At 43.0% G+C, this 20231-nt stretch overlaps 1 protein-coding gene across 3 annotated transcripts in view; it reads left to right on the forward strand.

Annotated features, from left to right (window-relative positions):
* The window catches only part of FAM169A (family with sequence similarity 169 member A), a 106424-nt gene extending 92310 nt beyond the window's left edge, over positions 1–14114 (forward strand). For all 3 annotated transcript variants that reach the window (XM_040420188.1, XM_040420187.1, XM_040420189.1), the window contains one exon: positions 13318–14114. In XM_040420188.1, coding sequence (XP_040276122.1) covers positions 13318–13839 — 522 coding nt within the window. In that variant the 3' untranslated portion in view covers positions 13840–14114. The remainder of the gene's footprint in view (positions 1–13317) is intronic.
* The last annotated feature ends 6117 nt before the right edge of the window (positions 14115–20231 follow it).

Here is a 20231-nt window from a genome sequence, read left to right on the forward strand (position 1 = left end):
GCACTGCGGAGTGCTTCCATGGGGTTTTTCTCCGTGCCTCTGCACTGCCAAAAAATTGTGCATGAAGTATTTTTTTGCGGTGCGGACCATCATATACAGATCACGGACCCTATTCAAGTGAATGGGTCCGCATACAGTGGCCCTACAGTTGGTGCCTGTGCATTGCAGACCACAGTTTGCGGTCCGCAGCACGGCTGATGTTCGTGTGCATGAGCCCTTATTGTGAGCCAAAGCCAGGTTTGGGTCAAAAACACAGAACAGATGCAGACCTTTCCATTACTCTCAAAAAATCTAAGCAAATAAATAAAGTTGCCCAACCAGCGAGAGATAAACGATACCACTCGCCAGCTACCACATAAATGGATATATGCAGGAAGAAGAGGTAGCGTATTATAAAACTTAACGTTTAATAGATACTCAGATACTTTTTATCTGAGTATCTATTAAACGTTAAGCTTTATAATACGCTACCTCTTCTTCCTGCATATAGACCTTTCCATTACACCTGATCTCTGAGTAGGCTCCACTACTGGTTTTGGCTCACAATAAGGGTCCATTCACACGTCCGCAATTCTGTTCCGCATTTTGTGGAACAGAATTGCGGACCCATTCATTTTTATGGGGCCACACGATGTGCGGCCCGGATCTGGAAATGGGGACCTGCACTTCTGGGTCTGCATTTCCGTTCCCCCAAAAAATTGAACATGCCCTATTCTTGTCCGCAATTGCAGACAAAAATAGGCATATTCTATTAGTGCCGGCGATGTGTGGTCCGCAAAATGCGGAACGCACATTGCCGGTGTCAGTGTTTTGTGGATCTGCAAAACACACACGGACGTGTGAATGGACCCTAAGGGCTTATGCACACGACCGTATGTACAGTACAGACCAAAAGTTTGGACACACCTTCTCATTCAATGAGTTTTCTTTATTTTCATGACTATGAAAATTGTAGATTCACACTGAAGGCATAAAAACTATGAATTAACACATGTGGAATTATATTCATAACAAACAAGTGTGAAACAACTGAAAATATGTCATATTCTAGGTTCTTCAAAGTAGCCACCTTTTGCTTTGATTACTGCTTTGCACACTCTTGGCATTCTCTTGATGAGCTTCAAGAGGTAGTCCCCTGAAATGGTTTTCACTTCACAGGTGTGCCCTGTCAGGTTTAATAAGTGGGATTTCTTGCCTTATAAATGGGGTTGGGACCATCAGTGGCGTTGAGGAGAAGTCAGGTGGATACACAGCTGATAGTCCTACTGAATAGACTGTTAGAATTTGTATTATGGCAAGAAAAAAGCAGCTAAGTAAAGAAAAACGAGTGGCCATCATTACTTTAAGAAATGAAGGTCAGTCAGTCAGCCGAAAAATTGGGAAAACTTTGAAAGTAAGGGCTATTTGACCATGAAGGAGAGTGATGGGGTGCTGCGCCAGATGACCTGGCCTCCAGAGTCACCGGACTTTAACCCAATCGAGATGGTTTGGGGTGAGCTGGACTGCAGAGTGAAGGAAAAAGGGCCAACAAGTGCTAAGCATCTCTGGGAACTCCTTCAAGACTGTTGGAAGACCATTTCAGGGGACTATCTCTTGAAGCTCATCAAGAGAATCCCAAGAGTGTGCAAAGCAGTAATCAAAGCAAAAGGTGGCTACTTTGAAGAACCTAGAATATGACATATTTTCAGTTGTTTCACACTTGTTTGTTATGTATATAATTCCACATGTGTTAATTCATAGTTTTGATGCCTTCATAGTCATGAAAATAAAGAAAACTCTTTGAATGAGAAGATGTGTCCAAACTTTTGCTCTGTACTGTATGTTGTGGTCTGCAAAAAACGGATCCGCAAAAAATACCGATGACATCCGTGTGCATTCCGTATTTTGCTGAACGGAACAGCTGGCCCTTCATAGAACAGTCCTATCCTTGTCCGTAATGCAGACAATAATAGGACATGTTCTATTTTTTTGCGGAACGGAAATACAGACATACGGAAAAGGAATGCACACTGAGTAACTTCCATTTTTTTTGCGGACACATTGAAGTGAACGGTTACGCATACGGTCCACCAAAAAAATGCATCGGACATGGAAAGAAAATACGTTCAGGTGCATGAGCCCTAACTGATGGAAATAACTGACCAAATAACTGAAGTGTGAACTCAGCCGAAGATGCGTTTATTTTCTCTAATTTTAGAAATAGTGATTTTCAGCTGTAACTTGCTGTACCTGTACATTGGGCTCTATTCACACTACGTCTGTGGTGCTACTTCAGGGTATGCCCAAACTTTTTCTGTCCTTACCCAAAATTGCTTATTAGGTGAAGCGATTATTGCCCAGTAAAAGATATATGACAGGTGAAGGGAGGTTGGTAAAATATAGGAGGCAAACAATAATCAGTTTTTTTCTTAAAAGGATTTTCCAGAGTAGTGCAAAATTTACCTGGGATCGGAGGGGGGCAGGAATAGAATGAAATAATAAAATACATAGTACTCACCTGGTAAGTCCCCCTGCCGTCCTAATACTCAGGTGCTATGTACTCGGCTGCAGCGATGAAACCACATATCATTGTGAGGCTGCTGCAGCCATTACTGACCACAGCAGGATCCAATTTCTCCACCTGAAGGCACATTTTGCTTGATCCTGGAAACCCCCTTAAGGCCTCATGGGGGGTTTCCAGGATCATTGTTTTGGTCCGCATCCGAGCCGCAGTATTTGCGGCTCGGATGCGGACCCATTCACTTTAATGGGGCCGCAAAAGATGCGGACAGCACTTCGTGTGCTGGCGCATCTGTTGCTCAATTCCATGGCCTGCAAAAAAAATATAACCTGTCCTATTCTTGTCCGTTTTGCGGACAAGAATAGACAGTTATATTAATGGCTTTCTGTGCCGTTCCGCAAATTACGGAACGCACACGGATGCCATTTGCGGACCGCAAAACACACAATGGTCATGTGCATGAGGCCTAGTAGGAATGCTTTTAGAGACTTTTAGGCTAGGTCTACACGACGACATGTGTCGCGCGACAATAAGTCGCGAAAACACATAGGGCACAACTACACTGCCACATGTGTCGTGCGACTATATTTATAATGATAGTCTATGGTGTCGCACTGCGACATGCGACACGACAGTTGCAAAAAATCCATTCGCAATGGATTTTTCTGCGACTGTCACATCGCAGTATGTCTCATGTCGCAGTGCGACATCATAGACTATCATTATACATATTGTCGTGCGACATCAATATCGCGTGACACATGTTGCAGTGTAGTTGTGCGACAAATGTCGTCGTGTAGACCTAGCCTTAAATATATTATTCTATAATATTTTTTTTTTATTTAAAAGGGTTTTGCCAGATTTTTTATTTTACTGACCTAATCTCTGGATAGCCTATCGGCGAGGTCCCAGGTGTCGGACCCCTCCAATCACATACTGATGACCTATCCAGAGGATAGATCATCAGTAAAAAAAAAAAAAATACTTTTAAGGAAACATTCTTTTTCAATTCCACAATTCTGTCCTGCAGAAATTCCACACCAAATTCACGGAATAAACTACATGTGTTACTTGAGGTTTTTGGTGCAGGTTTGATGAGATTTTGCCGTACATCTCACCCTTGCATTACGCCTCTTTCACGCAAATTAGTTTTCCGTGGGGGTGCAATGTGTGACATGAACCCATAACACCCGCACTGAATCCTGACCCATTCATTTCAATGGGTCTGTGCACATGAGCAGTTTTTTTCACACATCAGTTCTGCGTTGTGTGAGAATCGCAGTATGTTCTATATTCTTCGTTTTTCACACAGCCCTGGTCCCGGAGAAGTGAATGGGGCTTCAGTGAAAAGCGCATTGCATTCGGGTGTAACCTGGATGCAGTCCGGGTGCAATGCGTTTTTCACTGATGATTGCTAGAAGATGTTGTTTGTAAGGCTGGGTTCACACGGGCGTTGCGGTTGACGTGCGGGAAAAGATGCGGGTGCGTTGCGGGAAAATGCATGATTTTTCCCTGCGAGTGCAAAGCGTTTTAATGCCCAACTTCTTCACTTCTTCACAGAAGTTCGGGTTTGGGTTCAGTGTTGTGTAGATTTTATTATTTTCCCTTGTAACATGGTTATAAGGGAAAAGAATAGCATTCTTAATACATAATGCATAGTAAAATAGGGATGGAGGGGTTAAATTTTTTTTTTTAACCACCTCAGCCCCCAGTGCTTAAACACCCTGAAAGACCAGGCCACTTTTTACACTTCTGACCTACACTACTTTCACCGTTTATTGCTCGGTCATGCAACTTACCACCCAAATGAATTTTACCTCCTTTTCTTCTCACTAATAGAGCTTTCATTTGGTGGTATTTCATTGCTGCTGACATTTTTACTTTTTTTGTTATTAATCGAAATTTAACGATTTTTTTGCAAAAAAATGACATTTTTCACTTTCAGTTGTAAAAAAACGACATCCATATAGAAATTTTGCTCTAAATTTATAGTTCTACATGTCTTTGATAAAAAAAAATGTTTGGGTAAAAAAAAAATGGTTTGGGTAAAAGTTATAGCGTTTACAAACTATGGTACAAAAATGTGAATTTCCGCTTTTTGAAGCAGCTCTGACTTTCTGAGCACCTGTCATGTTTCCTGAGGTTCTACAATGGCCAGACAGTACAAACACCCCACAAATGACCCCATTTCTGAAAGTACACACCCTAAGGTATTCGCTGATGGGCATAGTGAGTTCATAGAACTTTTTATTTTTTGTCACAAGTTAGCGGAAAAAGATGATTTTTATTTTTTATTTTTTTTTTCTTACAAAGTCTCATATTCCACTAACTTGTGACAAAAAATAAAAAGTTCTATGAACTCACTATGCCCATCAGCGAATACCTTGGGGTCTCTTCTTTCCAAAATGGGGTCACTTGTGGGGTAGTTCTACTGCCCTGGCATTCTAGGGGCCCAAATGTGTGGTAAGGAGTTTGAAATCAAATTCTGTAAAAAATGACCTGTGAAATCCGAAAGGTGCTCTTTGGAATATGGGCCCCTTTGCCCACCTAGGCTGCAAAAAAGTGTCACACATCTGGTATCTCCGTACTCAGGAGAAGGTGGGGAATGTGTTTTGGGGTGTCATTTTATATATACCCATGCTGGGTGAGAGAAATATCTTGGCAAAAGACAACTTTTCCCATTTTTTTATACAAAGTTGTCATTTGACCAAGATATTTATCTCACCCAGCATGGGTATATGTAAAAAGACACCCCAAAACACATTCCTCAACTTCTCCTGAGTACGGGGATACCAGATGTGTGACACTTTTTTGCAGCCTAGGTGGGCAAAGGGGCCCATATTCCAAAGAGCACCTTTCGGATTTCACTCCTCATTTTTTCCTGAATTTGATTTCAAACTCCTTACCACACATTTGGGCCCCTAGAATACCAGGGCAGTATAACTACCCCACAAGTGACCCCATTTTGGAAAGAAGACACCCCAAGGTATTCCGTGAGGGGCATGGCGAGTTCCTAGAATTTTTTATTTTTTGTCACAAGTTAGTGGAAAATGATGATTTTTTTTTTTTTCATACAAAGTCTCATATTCCACAAACTTGTGACAAAAAATAAAAACTTCCATGAACTCACTATGCCCATCAGCGAATACCTTGGGGTCTCTTCTTTCCAAAATGGGGTCACTTGTGGGGTAGTTATACTGCCCTGGCATTCTAGGGGCCCAAATGTGTGGTAAGTAGGTAAATGACCTGTGAAATCCGAAAGGTGCTCTTTGGAATGTGGGCCCCTTTGCCCACCTAGGCTGCAAAAAAGTGTCACACATCTGGTATCTCTGTATTCAGGAGAAGTTGAGGAATGTGTTTTGGGGTGTCTTTTTACATATACCCATGCTGGGTGAGATAAATATCTTGGTCAAATGCCAACTTTGTATAAAAAAATGGGAAAAGTTGTCTTTTGCCAAGATATTTCTCTCACCCAGCATGGGTATATGTAAAATGACACCCCAAAACACATTCCCCAACTTCTCCCGATTACGGAGATACCAGATGTGTGACACTTTTTTGCAGCCGAGGTGGGCAAAGGGGCCCATATTCAAAAGAGCACCTTTCGGATTTCACAGGTCATTTTTTACAGAATTTGATTTCAAACTCCTTACCACACATTTGGGCCCCTAGAATGCCAGGGCAGTATAACTACCCCACAAGTGACCCCATTTTGGAAAGAAGAGACCCCAAGGTATTCGCTGATGGGCATAGTGAGTTCATGGAAGTTTTTATTTTTTGTCACAAGTTAGTGGAATATGAGACTTTGTATGAAAAAAAAATAAAAAAAAAAAATAAGCATTTTCCACTAACTTGTGACAAAAAATAAAAAATTCTAGGAACTCGCCATGCCCCTCACGGAATACCTTGGGGTGTCTTCTTTCCAAAATGGGGTCACTTGTGGGGTAGTTATACTGCCCTGGCATTTTCCAGGGGCCCTAATGTGTGGTAAGTAGGTAAATGACCTGTGAAATCCTAAAGGTGCTCTTTGGAATATGGGCCCCTTTGCCCACCTAGGCTGCAAAAAAGTGTCACACATGTGGTATCGCCGTATTCAGGAGAAGTTGGGGAATGTGTTTTGGGGTGTCATTTTACATATACCCATGCTGGGTGAGAGAAATATCTTGGCAAAAGACAACTTTTCCCATTTTTTTATACAAAGTTGGCATTTGACCAAGATATTTCTCTCACCCAGCATGGGTATATGTAAAATGACACCCGAAAACACATTCCCCAACTTCTCCTGAGTACGGCGATACCAGATGTGTGACACTTTTTTGCAGCCTAGATGCGCAAAGGTGCCCAAATTCCTTTTAGGAGGGCATTTTTAGACATTTGGATACCAGACTTCTTCTCACGCTTTGGGGCCCCTAGAATGCCAGGGCAGTATAAATACCCCACATGTGACCCCATTTTGGAAAGAAGACACCCCAAGGTATTCAATGAGGGGCATGGCGAGTTCATAGAAATTTTTTTTTTTTGGCACAAGTTAGCGGAAATTGATATTTTTAATTTTTTTCTCACAAAGTCTCCCGTTCCGCTAACTTGGGACAAAAATTTCAATCTTTCATGGACTCAATATGCCCCTCACGGAATACCTGGGGGTGTCTTCTTTCCGAAATGGGGTCACATGTGGGGTATTTATACTGCCCTGGCATTCTAGGGGCCCTAAAGCGTGAGAAGAAGTCTGGAATATAAATGTCTAAAAAATTTTACGCATTTGGATTCCGTGAGGGGTAGGGTGAGTTCATGTGAGATTTTATTTTTTGACACAAGTTAGTGGAATATGAGACTTTGTAAGGAAAAAAAAAAAAAATTCCGCTAACTTGGGCCAAAAAAATATCTGAATGGAGCCTTACAGAGGGGTGATCAATGACAGGGGGGGTGATCAATGACAGGGGGGTGATCAATGACAGGGGGGTGATCAATGACAGGGGGGTGATCAGGGAGTCTATATGGGGTGATAACCACAGTCATTGATCACGCCCGTGTAAGGCTTCATTCAGACGTCCGGATGCGTTTTGCGGATCCGATCCATCTATCAGTGCATCCGTAAAAATCATGCGGACATCTGAATGGAGCTTTACAGGGGGGTAATCAATGACAGGGGGGTAATCAGGGAGTCTATATGGGGTGATCACCACAGTCATTGATCACGCCCCTGTAAGGCTTCATTCAGACGTCCGGATGCGTTTTGCGGATCCGATCCATCTATCAGTGCATCCGTAAAAATCATGCGGACATCTGAATGGAGCTTTACAGGGGGGTGATCAGGGAGTCTATATGGGGTGATCACCACAGTCATTGATCATGCCCCTGTAAGGCTTCATTCAGACGTCCGGATGCGTTTTGCGGATCCGATCCATCTATCAGTGCATCCGTAAAAATCATGCGGACATCTGAATGGAGCTTTACAGGGGGTTGATCAATGACAGGGGTGTAATCAATGACAGGGGGGTGATCAGGGAGTCTATATGGGGTGATCACCACAGTCATTGATCATGCCCCTGTAAGGCATCATTCAGACGTCCGGATGCGTTTTGCGGATCGGATCCATCTATCAGTGCATCCGTAAAAATCATGCGGACATCTGAATGGATCTTTACAGGGGGGTAATCAATGACAGGGGGGTGATCACCACAGTCATTGATCATGCCCCTGTAAGGCTTCATTCAGACGACCGGATGCGTTTTGCGGATCCGATCCATGTATCAGTGCATCCGTAAAAATCATGCGGACATCTGAATGGAGCTTTACAGGGGGGTAATCAATGACAGGGGTGTAATCAATGACAGGGGGGTGATCAGGGAGTCTATATGGGGTGATCACCACAGTCATTGATCATGCCCCTGTAAGGCTTCATTCAGACGTCCGGATGCGTTTTGCGGATCCGATCCATCTATCAGTGGATCCGTAAAAATCATGCGGACGTCTGAATGGAGCTTTACAGGGGGTTGATCAATGACAGGGGTGTAATCAATGACAGGGGGGTGATCAGGGAGTCTATATGGGGTGATCAGGGGTGATCAGGGGCTAATAAGGGGTTAATAAGTGACGGGGGGGGGGGGGTGTAGTGTAGTGTAGTGGTGCTTGGTGCTACTTTACTGAGCTACCTGTGTCCTCTGGTGGTCGATCTAAACAAAGGGGACCACCAGAGGACCAGGTAGCAGGTATATTAGACGCTGTTATCAAAACAGCGTCTAATATACCTGTTAGGGGTTAAAAAAAACACATCTCCAGCCTGCCAGCGAACGATCGCCGCTGGCAGGCTGGAGATCAACTCTCTTACCTTCCGTTCCTGTGAGCGCGCGTTCACAGGAAGTCTCGCGTCTCGCGAGATGACGCGTATATGCGTGACTGTGCGCAGCGCTGCCACCTCCGGAACGCGATCCTGCGTTAGGCGGTCCGGAGGTGGTTAATTAATTTAACTCACCTCATCCACTTGTTTGTGCAGCCCGCCTTCTCTTCTGTCTTCTTCTTTGATGATCCGGAGGAAAAGGACCTGTGGTGACGTCACTGCTCTCATCACATGGTCCGTCACATGATCCATCACCATGGTGACCATGTTATAAGGGAAAATAATAATGATCGGGTCCCCATCCTGATCGTCTCCTAGCAACCATGCGTGAAAATCGCACCGCATCCGCACTTGCTTGCGGATGCTTGCGATTTTCACGCAGCCCCATTCACTTCTATGGGGCCTGCGTTGCGTGAAAAACGCACAATATAGAGCATGCTGCGATTTTCACGCAACACACAAGTGATGCGTGAAAATCACCGCTCATGTGAACAGCCCCATAGAAATGAATGGGTCCGGATTTAGTGCGAGTGCAATGCGTTCACCTCACGCATTGCACCCGTGCGGAAATCTCGCCCGTGTGAAAGAGGCCTAAGTCTTCAGTTATTTTTTTTACATGCGTGAAAAACACATCAAAACTGATTGCACGGAACCCACGCTGAACAAACTGAAACACTAAACGCGATTGCAGACCAAACTGACTGAACTTGCTTGCAAAATGGTGCGAGTGTCACTGAACGCACCCTGACACAATCTGTATTGTTCGTGTGAAAGAGGCCTTATAAAGATTCGTCTCTGTACAGTATTAGAATGTATGGGCTCCGATGAGTCGAAGTAAGTTATTCACAAATTCTCACGTGACTTCATTGATTAACTTCAGTAGTTGATTTTTAAAGTGAAAACCACTTTAAAACTTAAAACCGAACTCCGCTTCTGTTCCGAGGTACTAGTCTGATCGGGCAGTTAGTTAAAAAAGTGGGCCATGCAAAGTGGCAAATGCTCATGATACACACATATGAGGTTTTAGGCTACATTCACATGACGTGAAAAAACGGACATTAAAAACTGTAAATGGTCCATTTTTAACAGAATTTTTTCCCCCCACTGATTCCTTTCTGAGAAACGGATCTTAAAAACAGTCCCCTTCAATCGTATGGGGGCTGTCGGTCCATTAAAACAGACAAAATAGAACATGTCCTATTTTTGACCTCCATTATCCTATATTGGACAGATTTGTGTTCTTTCATTGACCTATACTGATATGACATCTTCCTGTAGTATTACACGCGTGGTGGCTCTCTGACTACCCCTGTTCTTTATGTATGGCTATATTTGCTCATCATCATCTTTTGTCCCAGCGATGTGCCGGTATGAACGCTGTTTATTTACTGCGCTCCTGGCACATCGCATAAGCCACGCCTCCTCAATACACTCCCCGGCCACTTGTGTAGTTGTTGAAGTGACGTCACGGGGATTCCTGACAGGGAGGGGGGGGGGGGGTTTGCGCCTCATGCAGCGCTTACTTAAGTGGAATGGCGAGACACACGGCCCCCTCCACAAGATGAACAGTACCAGTGAGGGACGGATAAACTGAACCATATGCCCCCAGTGATCCCTTTTGGCCCTGTTCTTGTCTACCTATGGCCATTTAATTTATCATCTAATTACTTGGCACCATTTTTTTAAAAAATTTTTTATGTCATCCATACATCAGTGAGGCTAGCATATTAATCGTGTACATACAGTCAGGTCCATAAATATTGGGACACCGACACAATTCTAACATTTTTGGCTCTATTCACCACCACAATGGATTTGAAATGAAACGAACAAGATGTGCTTTAACTGCAGACTGTCAGCTTTAATATGAGGGTATTTACATCCAAATCAGGTGAACAGTGTAGGAATTACAACAGTTTGCATATGTGCCTCCCACTTGTTAAGGGACCAAAAGTAATGGGACAGAATAATAATCATAACTCAAACTTTCACTTTTTAATACTTGGTTGCAAATCCTTTGCAGTCAATTACAGCCTGAAGTCTGGAACGCATAGACATCACCAGACGCTGGGTTTCATCCCTGGTGATGCTCTGCCAGGCCTCTACTGCAACTGTCTTCAGTTCCTGCTTGTTCTTGGGGCATTTTCCATTCAGTTTTGTCTTCAGCAAGTGAAATGCATGCTCAATCGGATTCAGGTCAGGTGATTGACTTGGCCATTGCATAACATTCCACTTCTTTCCCTTTTAAAAACTCTTTGGTTGATTTTGTAGTATGCTTTGGGTCATTGTCCATCTGCACTGTGAAGCGCCATCCAATGAGTTCTGAAGCATTTGGCTGAATATGAGCAGATAATATTGCCCGAAACACTTCAGAATTCATCCTGCTGCTTTTGTCAGCAGTCACATCATCAATAAATACAAGAGAACCAGTTCCATTGGCAGCCATACATGCCCACGCCATGACACTACCACCACCATGCTTCACTGATGAGGTGGTATGCTTAGGATCATGAGCAGTTCCTTTCCTTCTCCATACTCTTCTCTTCCCATCACTCTGGTACAAGTTGATATTGGTCTCATCTGTCCATAGGATGTTGTTCCAGAACTGTGAAGGCTTTTTTAGATGTCGTTTGGCAAACTCTAATCTGGACTTCCTGTTTTTGAGGCTCACCAATGGTTTACATCTTGTGGTGAACCCTCTGTATTCACTCTGGTGAAGTCTTCTCTTGATTGTTGACTTTGATACACATACAATTACCTACTGGAGAGTATTCTTGATCTGGCCAACTGTTGTGAAGGGTGTTTTCTTCACCAGGGAAAGAATTCTTCGGTTATCCACCACAGTTGTTTTCCGTGGTCTTCCGGGTCTTTTGGTGTTGCTGAGCTCACCGATGCGTTCCTTCTTTTTAAGAATGTTCCAAACAGTTGTTTTGGCCACACCTAATGTATTTTTGCTGCTCGAGTGGTGGTGTGCACACTTTCAGTATTAGGCCTCATGCACACGGCCGTGTTCCGCGGCCGAGAGCGGTCCGTGGTAACCCGGCCGGGATTCCTTCTGACAGCAGGAGCGCACGGCGTCATTGGTTGCTATGACGCCGTGCGCTTCATGCCGCCGCTGCTGTACAGTGATACACTCGTATGATTTATACGAGTGTATTACTGTACAGCAGCGGCGGCATGAAGCGCACGGCGTCATAGCAACCAATGACGCCGTGCGCTCCTGCTGTCAGAAGGATTCCCGGCCGGGTTACCACGGACCGCTCTCGGCCGCGAAACACGGCCGTGTGCATGAGGCCTAAAGCGTATTTTTGGTAAATGTTTTAACTATATTAATAAACGCTATGTTTTAGATTACTACCACCATTTTTCCATTATTCACTGGCCATAAAAAACTGCTGTAGACTACTGTTGTTCTTAAAATACGGTAGACATGTGACGGTCGTTAAAAAAAAATTGCCGTCACATGTCCATTTTTCACTGTCTTGTGAATGTGGCCTTAGAGGACCATGGCTAGAATTTTCTAACCTGGCAGAGTGAAATCTGGCTGAAGTGTATCTTTTTTCATTAAAAACAAAACCTTTTTTTAATGAAAAAAATGTTAGTGAAAGAAAACCAACCACTTCAAGACCAGGGCATTTTTGTTGTTAAAAATCAGACACGTTAGGTTGAGGGTGTAAAAGAGAGTTCTTTTTTTTTCTCATTTGGTTATTCAAATAATGTTTGCTTATTTTTTGTGATCTATGGAACGTCATTTTTTTGGTGTTCATTAGTAGAGAATTTGAAAACAAAGAAAAAAAATCATTTTCACATTTTTATTGTTTATAGCATGAGTAAGGCTTTGGACTTTGACTCGAAACTGCAATAAAAACTGAAAGAAAAACTGCATGTGTGATTCCAGCCTTAAAGGCTATGTACACCTTTGAGGGCAACTTTTTTTTATTGCATTGTACTCATTTTGAGCTAAACTAAATTTTAAAATTGGTCTTTATTAAAAACTATGGCTTCTTTTTTCTGTACAGAGCTGACATGCTCTAGAAGCAGCCTTTGGATTGTCTCTCATTTCCGTCAGACCAGGAGCAGACAGACTCGTTGTCTCTGCTTTCTGACCTTATAAAAACTCATTGATAAGAATGTGGCTTAAATAACTCTTTATGACAATTCATTAGTTTACAGATCAGGTTTATTAGATGAATGGCACAAAGTGAAAGTACCAGTCGCACAGCTATAAAAACTGTTAACCCTTTGTGACAGAACAGCTCAATATTTTTAATAAAGGCAAATAAATAAAAAAAAAATAGATTTTCAGGCAAAAATGAGTAACATGCAATCATAAAAAGAAATTGCCTCTGAAGGTGTACATAGCCTTTAAATAGAGGTCTCTGGAATGTTAAGGGTGTCACACCACCCTTAACATAGTTCTGTGAATGGATGACAAACCTCACATGAAGTGGCCCCTGTAACTCTGTATAATTTTTCACAGGTCTTTTCTCCAGATGAGCTAGAGGCTGCCTCCGATGAAAACATGATAACCGGACTGGAGGAAACAGTCATACAAAATGAGGAGTTTAAAGAGAGAATGGTAACAAAATCTGCTGAAGACCATACAGATAATGGCCTTCCTGGCGACACAGAGGGCAGTACTGCAGAAGAGTGTCCAACATCTGACGAAACATCTACCCTGGACACCGGCTCCATAGAAGAAACAGTTCACGTCACAGCAGAAACGTTGCCTTTTCTCCGGCAAGGTGGGCTTCTTGTGGTTGAACTTCAGGATGTAGCATTCCGGCACCAATCTGATGGACAAAGGAGCATTTCTGGAGAACAGTCTGAAGGATCTGTGGAGACCGATCAGTCAGCCCATAAATCTAGAGAGAGAGGCGCCGAGAGCAGTTCAGAAGAAGTGGAGACAGAGATTCCCATAGTAGGCAGAAGAGGTGGTCTGCGCAGGAAGGGCAGGGGCTATAAAGGACCCCCCAAGAGAAAAGCCAAGTTATCAGCTTAGCTGATGGTAGTATGTACCTTACATGTTCCCCTTCACACAATATTTGTAAAACAGGATAATCTAGATTTTTTTTTTTAAAGTTCTATAAAGTTGTGCAGCATAGGTCACAGACATTTGTATTTGTTAAATTTTAAAGTTTTCTGGTTCATGTTATTTTTTTCTATTTGTGTTTTTTGTGTGTTTTACCAGTCTCACGTTTCTTATTACGTCGCACACACTTGGCACTCAGGTGTCAGAACCTAGCAAAAAGCACAAGTGTGAAATGACGGGCACATGGGAAGAGATCATGTTAATGAGAAACATTTTAAAGTTTATTGAATGAGTAAAGCTACTTTTGAATATTAATATGTCCCAGAAATTGTGTATTACCATACATTTCCAGTATTTTCTGTCGTTTGGAAAGGTAAAGGCTTATTATAGGGGTTGTCCCACGGACATCACAGATTGGGATGAGCGAATCGACTTTGGATGAAACACAACGTCTTGCAAGACTCCGCAGAATAACTTCATAAATCAATTTCTACTGTAAAAAAAACATTTCCCGAACTCTGGTTCGGTTCCAAGGTACCACTTCGGGAAATGTTTTTTTTTACAGTAATTGTTTTATGAAGTTATTATGCGAAGTAATAACTTGGGCTCATAGGAGCCAATACATTCTAATACTGTACAGAGCGCTCGCACCGTACAATATTCAAACAAAGTATTATGCAAATAGACTTTGGATGTTTCATCCGAAGTCGATTCACTCATCCCTTTTTTTTTTTCAAATCCTTTATTATTTTCTGGAACAAATATACAAATTTTCATATCAACCAGTTAAAATTTACAAATATACTTTATACAAGTTAATACACTTGTTCCTTTTAACTCACCCCATCCCTTTTGCTTCCCTGCTGCGGGGTCCATCCGCATTTTAATAACTACCTTAACTTCTGTTTCCAGAAATTCCAAATATAAGAGATCCTGGGGGCCTGAAGCGAGTAAGGGAGCCTGCCCCCGCAGGAGCAATCACTCCAATTTCCTTGTCATTCTTCTATAGGCCTCAATAGTGTCTAGCCGAGCCCTCCATTCATTAAAGCTAGGACTATTCTTCGTACCCCAATATTTAATTATCAAGGCCTTTGCGACCATAATACTTTCCATGCTAACTCGTAGTTGGTAGGGGGTCAGTTCAGAGCGGGGGAAAAGACCCAATATTGCCTGCGTAAAACTTCGCTTCAATTTGATCTTATATCTTTTATATAGTTCCTCATAGATGCTAGTCCAATACCCCCACACTTCCGGACAATCCCATAGTAGGTGACTTAACTCCGCATTTTCTGACGAACATTTCCAGCACAGGTCCTTCCTTTCCTTGTATATCTTGGCGAGGAAGGAGGGGGAGTAGTATAGGCGGTGAACAATCTTGAACTGTATCAATCTGTATTTCTGAGAGATCGATACTTTTTTTATGTTTTGATATACGATATCCCATTCCAAGCTGTTCCACTCGCCCAATTCAGCTTCCCAACCTCCCTCACTTTTAAATGTGGTTATTTCACCCAAACAGTCCCGGAGTTTATGATATATTTGAGAGAGTGTAAGTTGAGTATCCTTAAATCTAAAACAATAGTCCAAAAAGGGGCTTGTCCTAATGGCCAATAAATTTTTGTCCTGAGTGCTCATATATGCGTGACTAATTTGTGCATACCTATATCTATCTACAAAGGACGGTATACCTTTTATTAGTGCATCTAAAGGAATAATATTACCATGTGATATTATATGAGTTAAGCGGTTAATTCCGTGTGAATTCCAATATTTATAGTCTACAATTGACTTAAATTATAATTGTGCCAAAGTGGAGTAAAGTGTGTAGGGAATGTCTCACCCAATAATTTTTTTTATCTTATTCCAAACCTTGTTTAGTGTATCACTAATCAAACATTGTTTTTTCCTCATGTCCAAATGGCCAGTCTCCAAGACAGAAAAAATGTCCCCATATGGCCCCTGGAAATCCCTTGAAAGGATACCCAACAGCAAAGCGGCCTGACTTTCTGCCCTCCCCCCTCCCAAACACCACTTTATCTGTGCTGCAATATAATATCCCTGGAGGAATGGAAGGGAAAGGCCACCCCTTCTCTCCGATATACAAAGATATTTTTGCTTAATCCTAACCCTTCCCCTCCCCCAGATTAAGTCGTTCAACAATTTGTCCACTAACCCAAAAGTGGAGTCATCAATCCATATCGGGCATGCTGTCAAAGGGTATAATGCAATAGGGAGGACCACCATCTTAATCAATGCAATCCTTTCCTCCTGTGACAAAGGCAGCTTCTGCCAGGACCGGATCTTCTCCCTGATCTTATTAATCATGGGAGTTATATTTAAGGAGTCATATCGGGACAAGTCCGCGCTTATGCTGATACCCAGGTATCGGATGGAGTCATTTAATCCAAGAACCTTAATGCCTAAGGACCTATCAAGGGGCACTCGAACCAGAGGGAGAAGTTCAGATTTATCCCAGTTTACTTTATACCCCGATATCGCCCCATATTCTCTCAAGATATTCATTACCGGTGTAACGGCCTTCCATCCCTGCCTCAGAAATACGAGAATGTCGTCCGCGTATAGACTAATCCTATCTTCCTCTCCTCTCCCTCCAAATCCTACAATCTGACTAGACTGCCGGATTTTACAGGCGAGAGGTTCCAGAGCTAGGGCAAATATCAGAGGTGAAAGGGGACATCCCTGTCGAGTACCTCGCTGTAGGGGGAGCTGTTCCAAGTCAATCCCATTTATCTTAACCCTGGCCCTAGAATCTGAATAAAGTAACTGTATCCATTTAATGAAATGTTCGCCCAAGTTCATTTTATCCAAAGTCGCCCACAGGAAGGGCCACTCCACCCTGTCAAAGGCCTTCTCGGCATCCAAAGACAGGATGGAGCGATCCTCCCCCTCCCCAACATATACATTTAGAAAGGCCCTGCGGATATTAGATTGTATGTCTCGTTTTGGGATAAAACCCGTCTGATCCGGATGGATCAGACGGTGAACAACCCCCCTTAGTCTATTTGTGAGCACTTTCGCTAGTATCTTGTAATCGGTGTTAAGTAGCGAAATAGGGCGATACGCCCCCACCTCTGTCTTATCTTTATCTTTCTTCAGGATTAAGGAAATGGAGGCTTCCCTCAAAGAGGGGGGGAGTGAACCACTCCTCCAAGATTCATTAAACATTTGCAAAAGAAGAGGCAATACGGTTTTACGATATACTCTGTAAAATTCAAAGGGTATGCCATCCCTTCCCGGAGCCGTATTGCCCTTTATGCTGTCAACAGCTTTCTCCACCTCTTCAAGAGAGAGTGGCAAATTTAGTTTGGCACTATCCTGCCCGGAGAGGCAAGGGAGTGCCATACCTTCAAAGAAAAGAGCCTGGGCCCCGTCATCCACCCCGAGGTCCGACCGATATACTTTAGTGAAGTGTTCTACGATTACAGTTTTGATTTTAAAGCTGTCATTAGTTAGTACACCCGTTGGAAGTTTTATTTGCTTTATTGGGATTTGGGCCCTTTGACTAGAAATCACTGATGCCAACATTCTACCAGTCTTGCCTTTCTCAAAAAAAATCTTGCTGTCCAGCGAAAAAGTGTCTATGTTGCGCCTTTTCATAAAGAAAATTCTGGTATTCCCTCTTTGCCTCCAATAGTAATGATCGAGTGCCGTTCTCATTTTGTTTGGCCAAGGCCGCCTCAAGCGCCCCGACCCTCTCTACCAATCCCTTTTCAGTATTGGCATATTCCGCCCTTTTCCGCGTAATCCTCATACTATATGCCCCTCTTATCATGGTCTTCAAGGAATCCCACACATAATGTATGTGTGTGGATCCATAATTTAGTGCCCAGAATTCTGTAATATCTTTCCCAATTTTTTCTTGGTCACCGACCACCTGTATCCAATGTGGGTTTAACCTAAAGGGTTTTTTCCCCACAGAGGGTAGAGAGTCAGCCCTCGAAATTAACATCGGAGTATGATCAGATATACCATGTGGTTCGTACTTCATTTTTTTTAATCAATTCCAAAAATTCTGCACTTGCTAGAAATAGATCTATCCTAGACATGGCCCTGCAAGATCTACTAAAGCAGGAAAAGGCCGTTTTTTTCCCCGTACAAGAACTGCCACACATCTATAAGACCCATCTCCTGGCAGATCCCGCTGAGGATCGTGGGTTGATCATTAATACTCCCCCTTCCACTATACTCGGATACCCTGTCCCGATTATCCATAATAGAGTTAAAATCTCCCGACACTAATATAGGACACGGATCCCACTTACATAAATACTCTAGACTGCAAGTTTCCTAAGTACTTCCGAGGAGAAAGGGGGAGGAATATATACAAACGCAAGCACGCATACCAGTCCCTTCCACCGGCCATATAGGAATACAAATCTTCCCTCTTTATCAATCCATTGATCATATGGCTCATAGTCCACATTCCTATGTATATAAACACTGACACCTCGTGAATAGGCCGAGTAGTGGGAGTGGTATTCGTACTGCGCCATATATTTCAATTTTTCAGCAGTAAAATGCGTCTCAATCAACCCCACGATAGCAGGTAAATGTCTAGAAATTATATCATATACCACCCTCCGTTTAAGTTTGTCCGCCAATCCGCGGACATTCCATGTTAGTATACGTGACATTTACAGAATTACGGCGAATGGCCAGGCCCTCCCGCCCCTCTCCCAAATTCTAGGTTGGACCCTGCAGTAGAAAAACAGACCCCCCCCCCCCCCCCCCCCCTCCTTCCCCATGGTGCACAGGACAATAAATTCCCATGCGCCTCTTACACATCGCCTAAGCCTCCTCCCTCCACCCCCCCGGCGCTCCAATCAATTTCTTGCCTGTTATATATATAATACAGAGAATCATCGATACACAGACACTGCACTGAACCAGATGACTCCTAATTAAACATACAGAAAAGGAGAAAGAAAAAAGGAAAGAGAAAAATCTGACCGTCTCATAGCCCCTTAGCCTCCAGCCAAGCGGAGGCTTCCTCCGTACTAGAAAAGAAGAAGACAGTATCTTTATATACTATTCTTAATTTTGCAGGGAACAGCATTGAATATTTAATATTGGCATTTATAAGGCGTTTCTTAATCTCCCCAAACTGCCTCCTCCTAAGCTGAGTAGGGAGAGAGTAATCTGGGTAGATCGAGATTTTGTTCCCGTTATAGCACAGATCGCCAAGTTCTCTCTTTCGCTTCAGTACTTTATCACGATCACTAGTGCAGAGAATTTTGGCCAGCAGGCTACGCGGGGGGCTTCCAGCAGGCAGTTTTTTATTAGGGACCCGGTGTGCCCGTTCAACCATAAATAGAGATGAGAAAGATTCTTAGCCCAGGGAGTCCATTAACCATTTCTGGATGAACCCCCCCTGGGTCGTCCCTCCGATCCTTCTGGAAAACGTATCAGTCGGATATTTCCTCTACGTGACCTGTCCTCCAAGTCTGTTAGTTTCTCCTTAAGGGCCTTATGTTCTACATCAATCTTTTGACTTTTTTTTTTCCATCAAGGAGAGTACATGGTTGGTGGTGGTTAGGGATAGCTCTGTTTCTTTAACTCTTGATCGTATTTTGTCCATATTGTCCCTAATGAGAGAAATATCAGATTGCATTGAGGATACTGTAGTTGTCAATGTGCCTAGGGTTTGGTTAGTTATCTTTAAGGCCTCCAGAATGACGCCCAATTTTTGCTCTATTGTATCCATTCGCTTATATGTCTGATTATCCATGGCCTCTTTCTCACTATTTTCGGGAGGCATTACAGCAGTTCTAGCTTCTTCTCTCTCCTCTGAGCACGCAAGGGGTTTCATAGCGCCTCTTGTTTTAGTTGGGGAGGATCTTAGGTACCTCGATTTACTCATCCCTAATCACAGAGTGAGGATCCATTCATACAACCATATTTTTTGTCCTCATCTGATCTGCATTTTTTGCAGATCGGATGTGGAGCCATTCACTTCAATGGACAGCACACCATGTGCTGTCTACAACCGTATGTCTGTTCCATGTCCCCGCAATAAAATAGAGCATTTCTTGTAGAAATATGCATTGGTTACAAAGTGCGGGACCTGTGGAAGGGGACAATGCAGAATGCACACGGCCAGTATCCATGTTTTGCGGACTGCAAAATGTATACGGTCGTGTGAGCTAAGGAAGAGGGGACTACCCCTTTGCAAAAATTAGATCCGACTAATAGGGATGAGCGAACAGGTTTTTAAGTTTGGTTATATGGTGACTTGCGTTATGGGTTCCGTTAACATTCTGTCTTTGAATTGCATTATGTTCCGTGGTAACAGAATCCATAACATAATTAAGCGTAAACCCGAACTTCAAAAACTGAAGTTC

The sequence above is a fragment of the Bufo bufo genome, chromosome 2 (assembly GCF_905171765.1).
Source record: "Bufo bufo chromosome 2, aBufBuf1.1, whole genome shotgun sequence".
Taxonomy (NCBI): domain Eukaryota; kingdom Metazoa; phylum Chordata; class Amphibia; order Anura; family Bufonidae; genus Bufo; species Bufo bufo.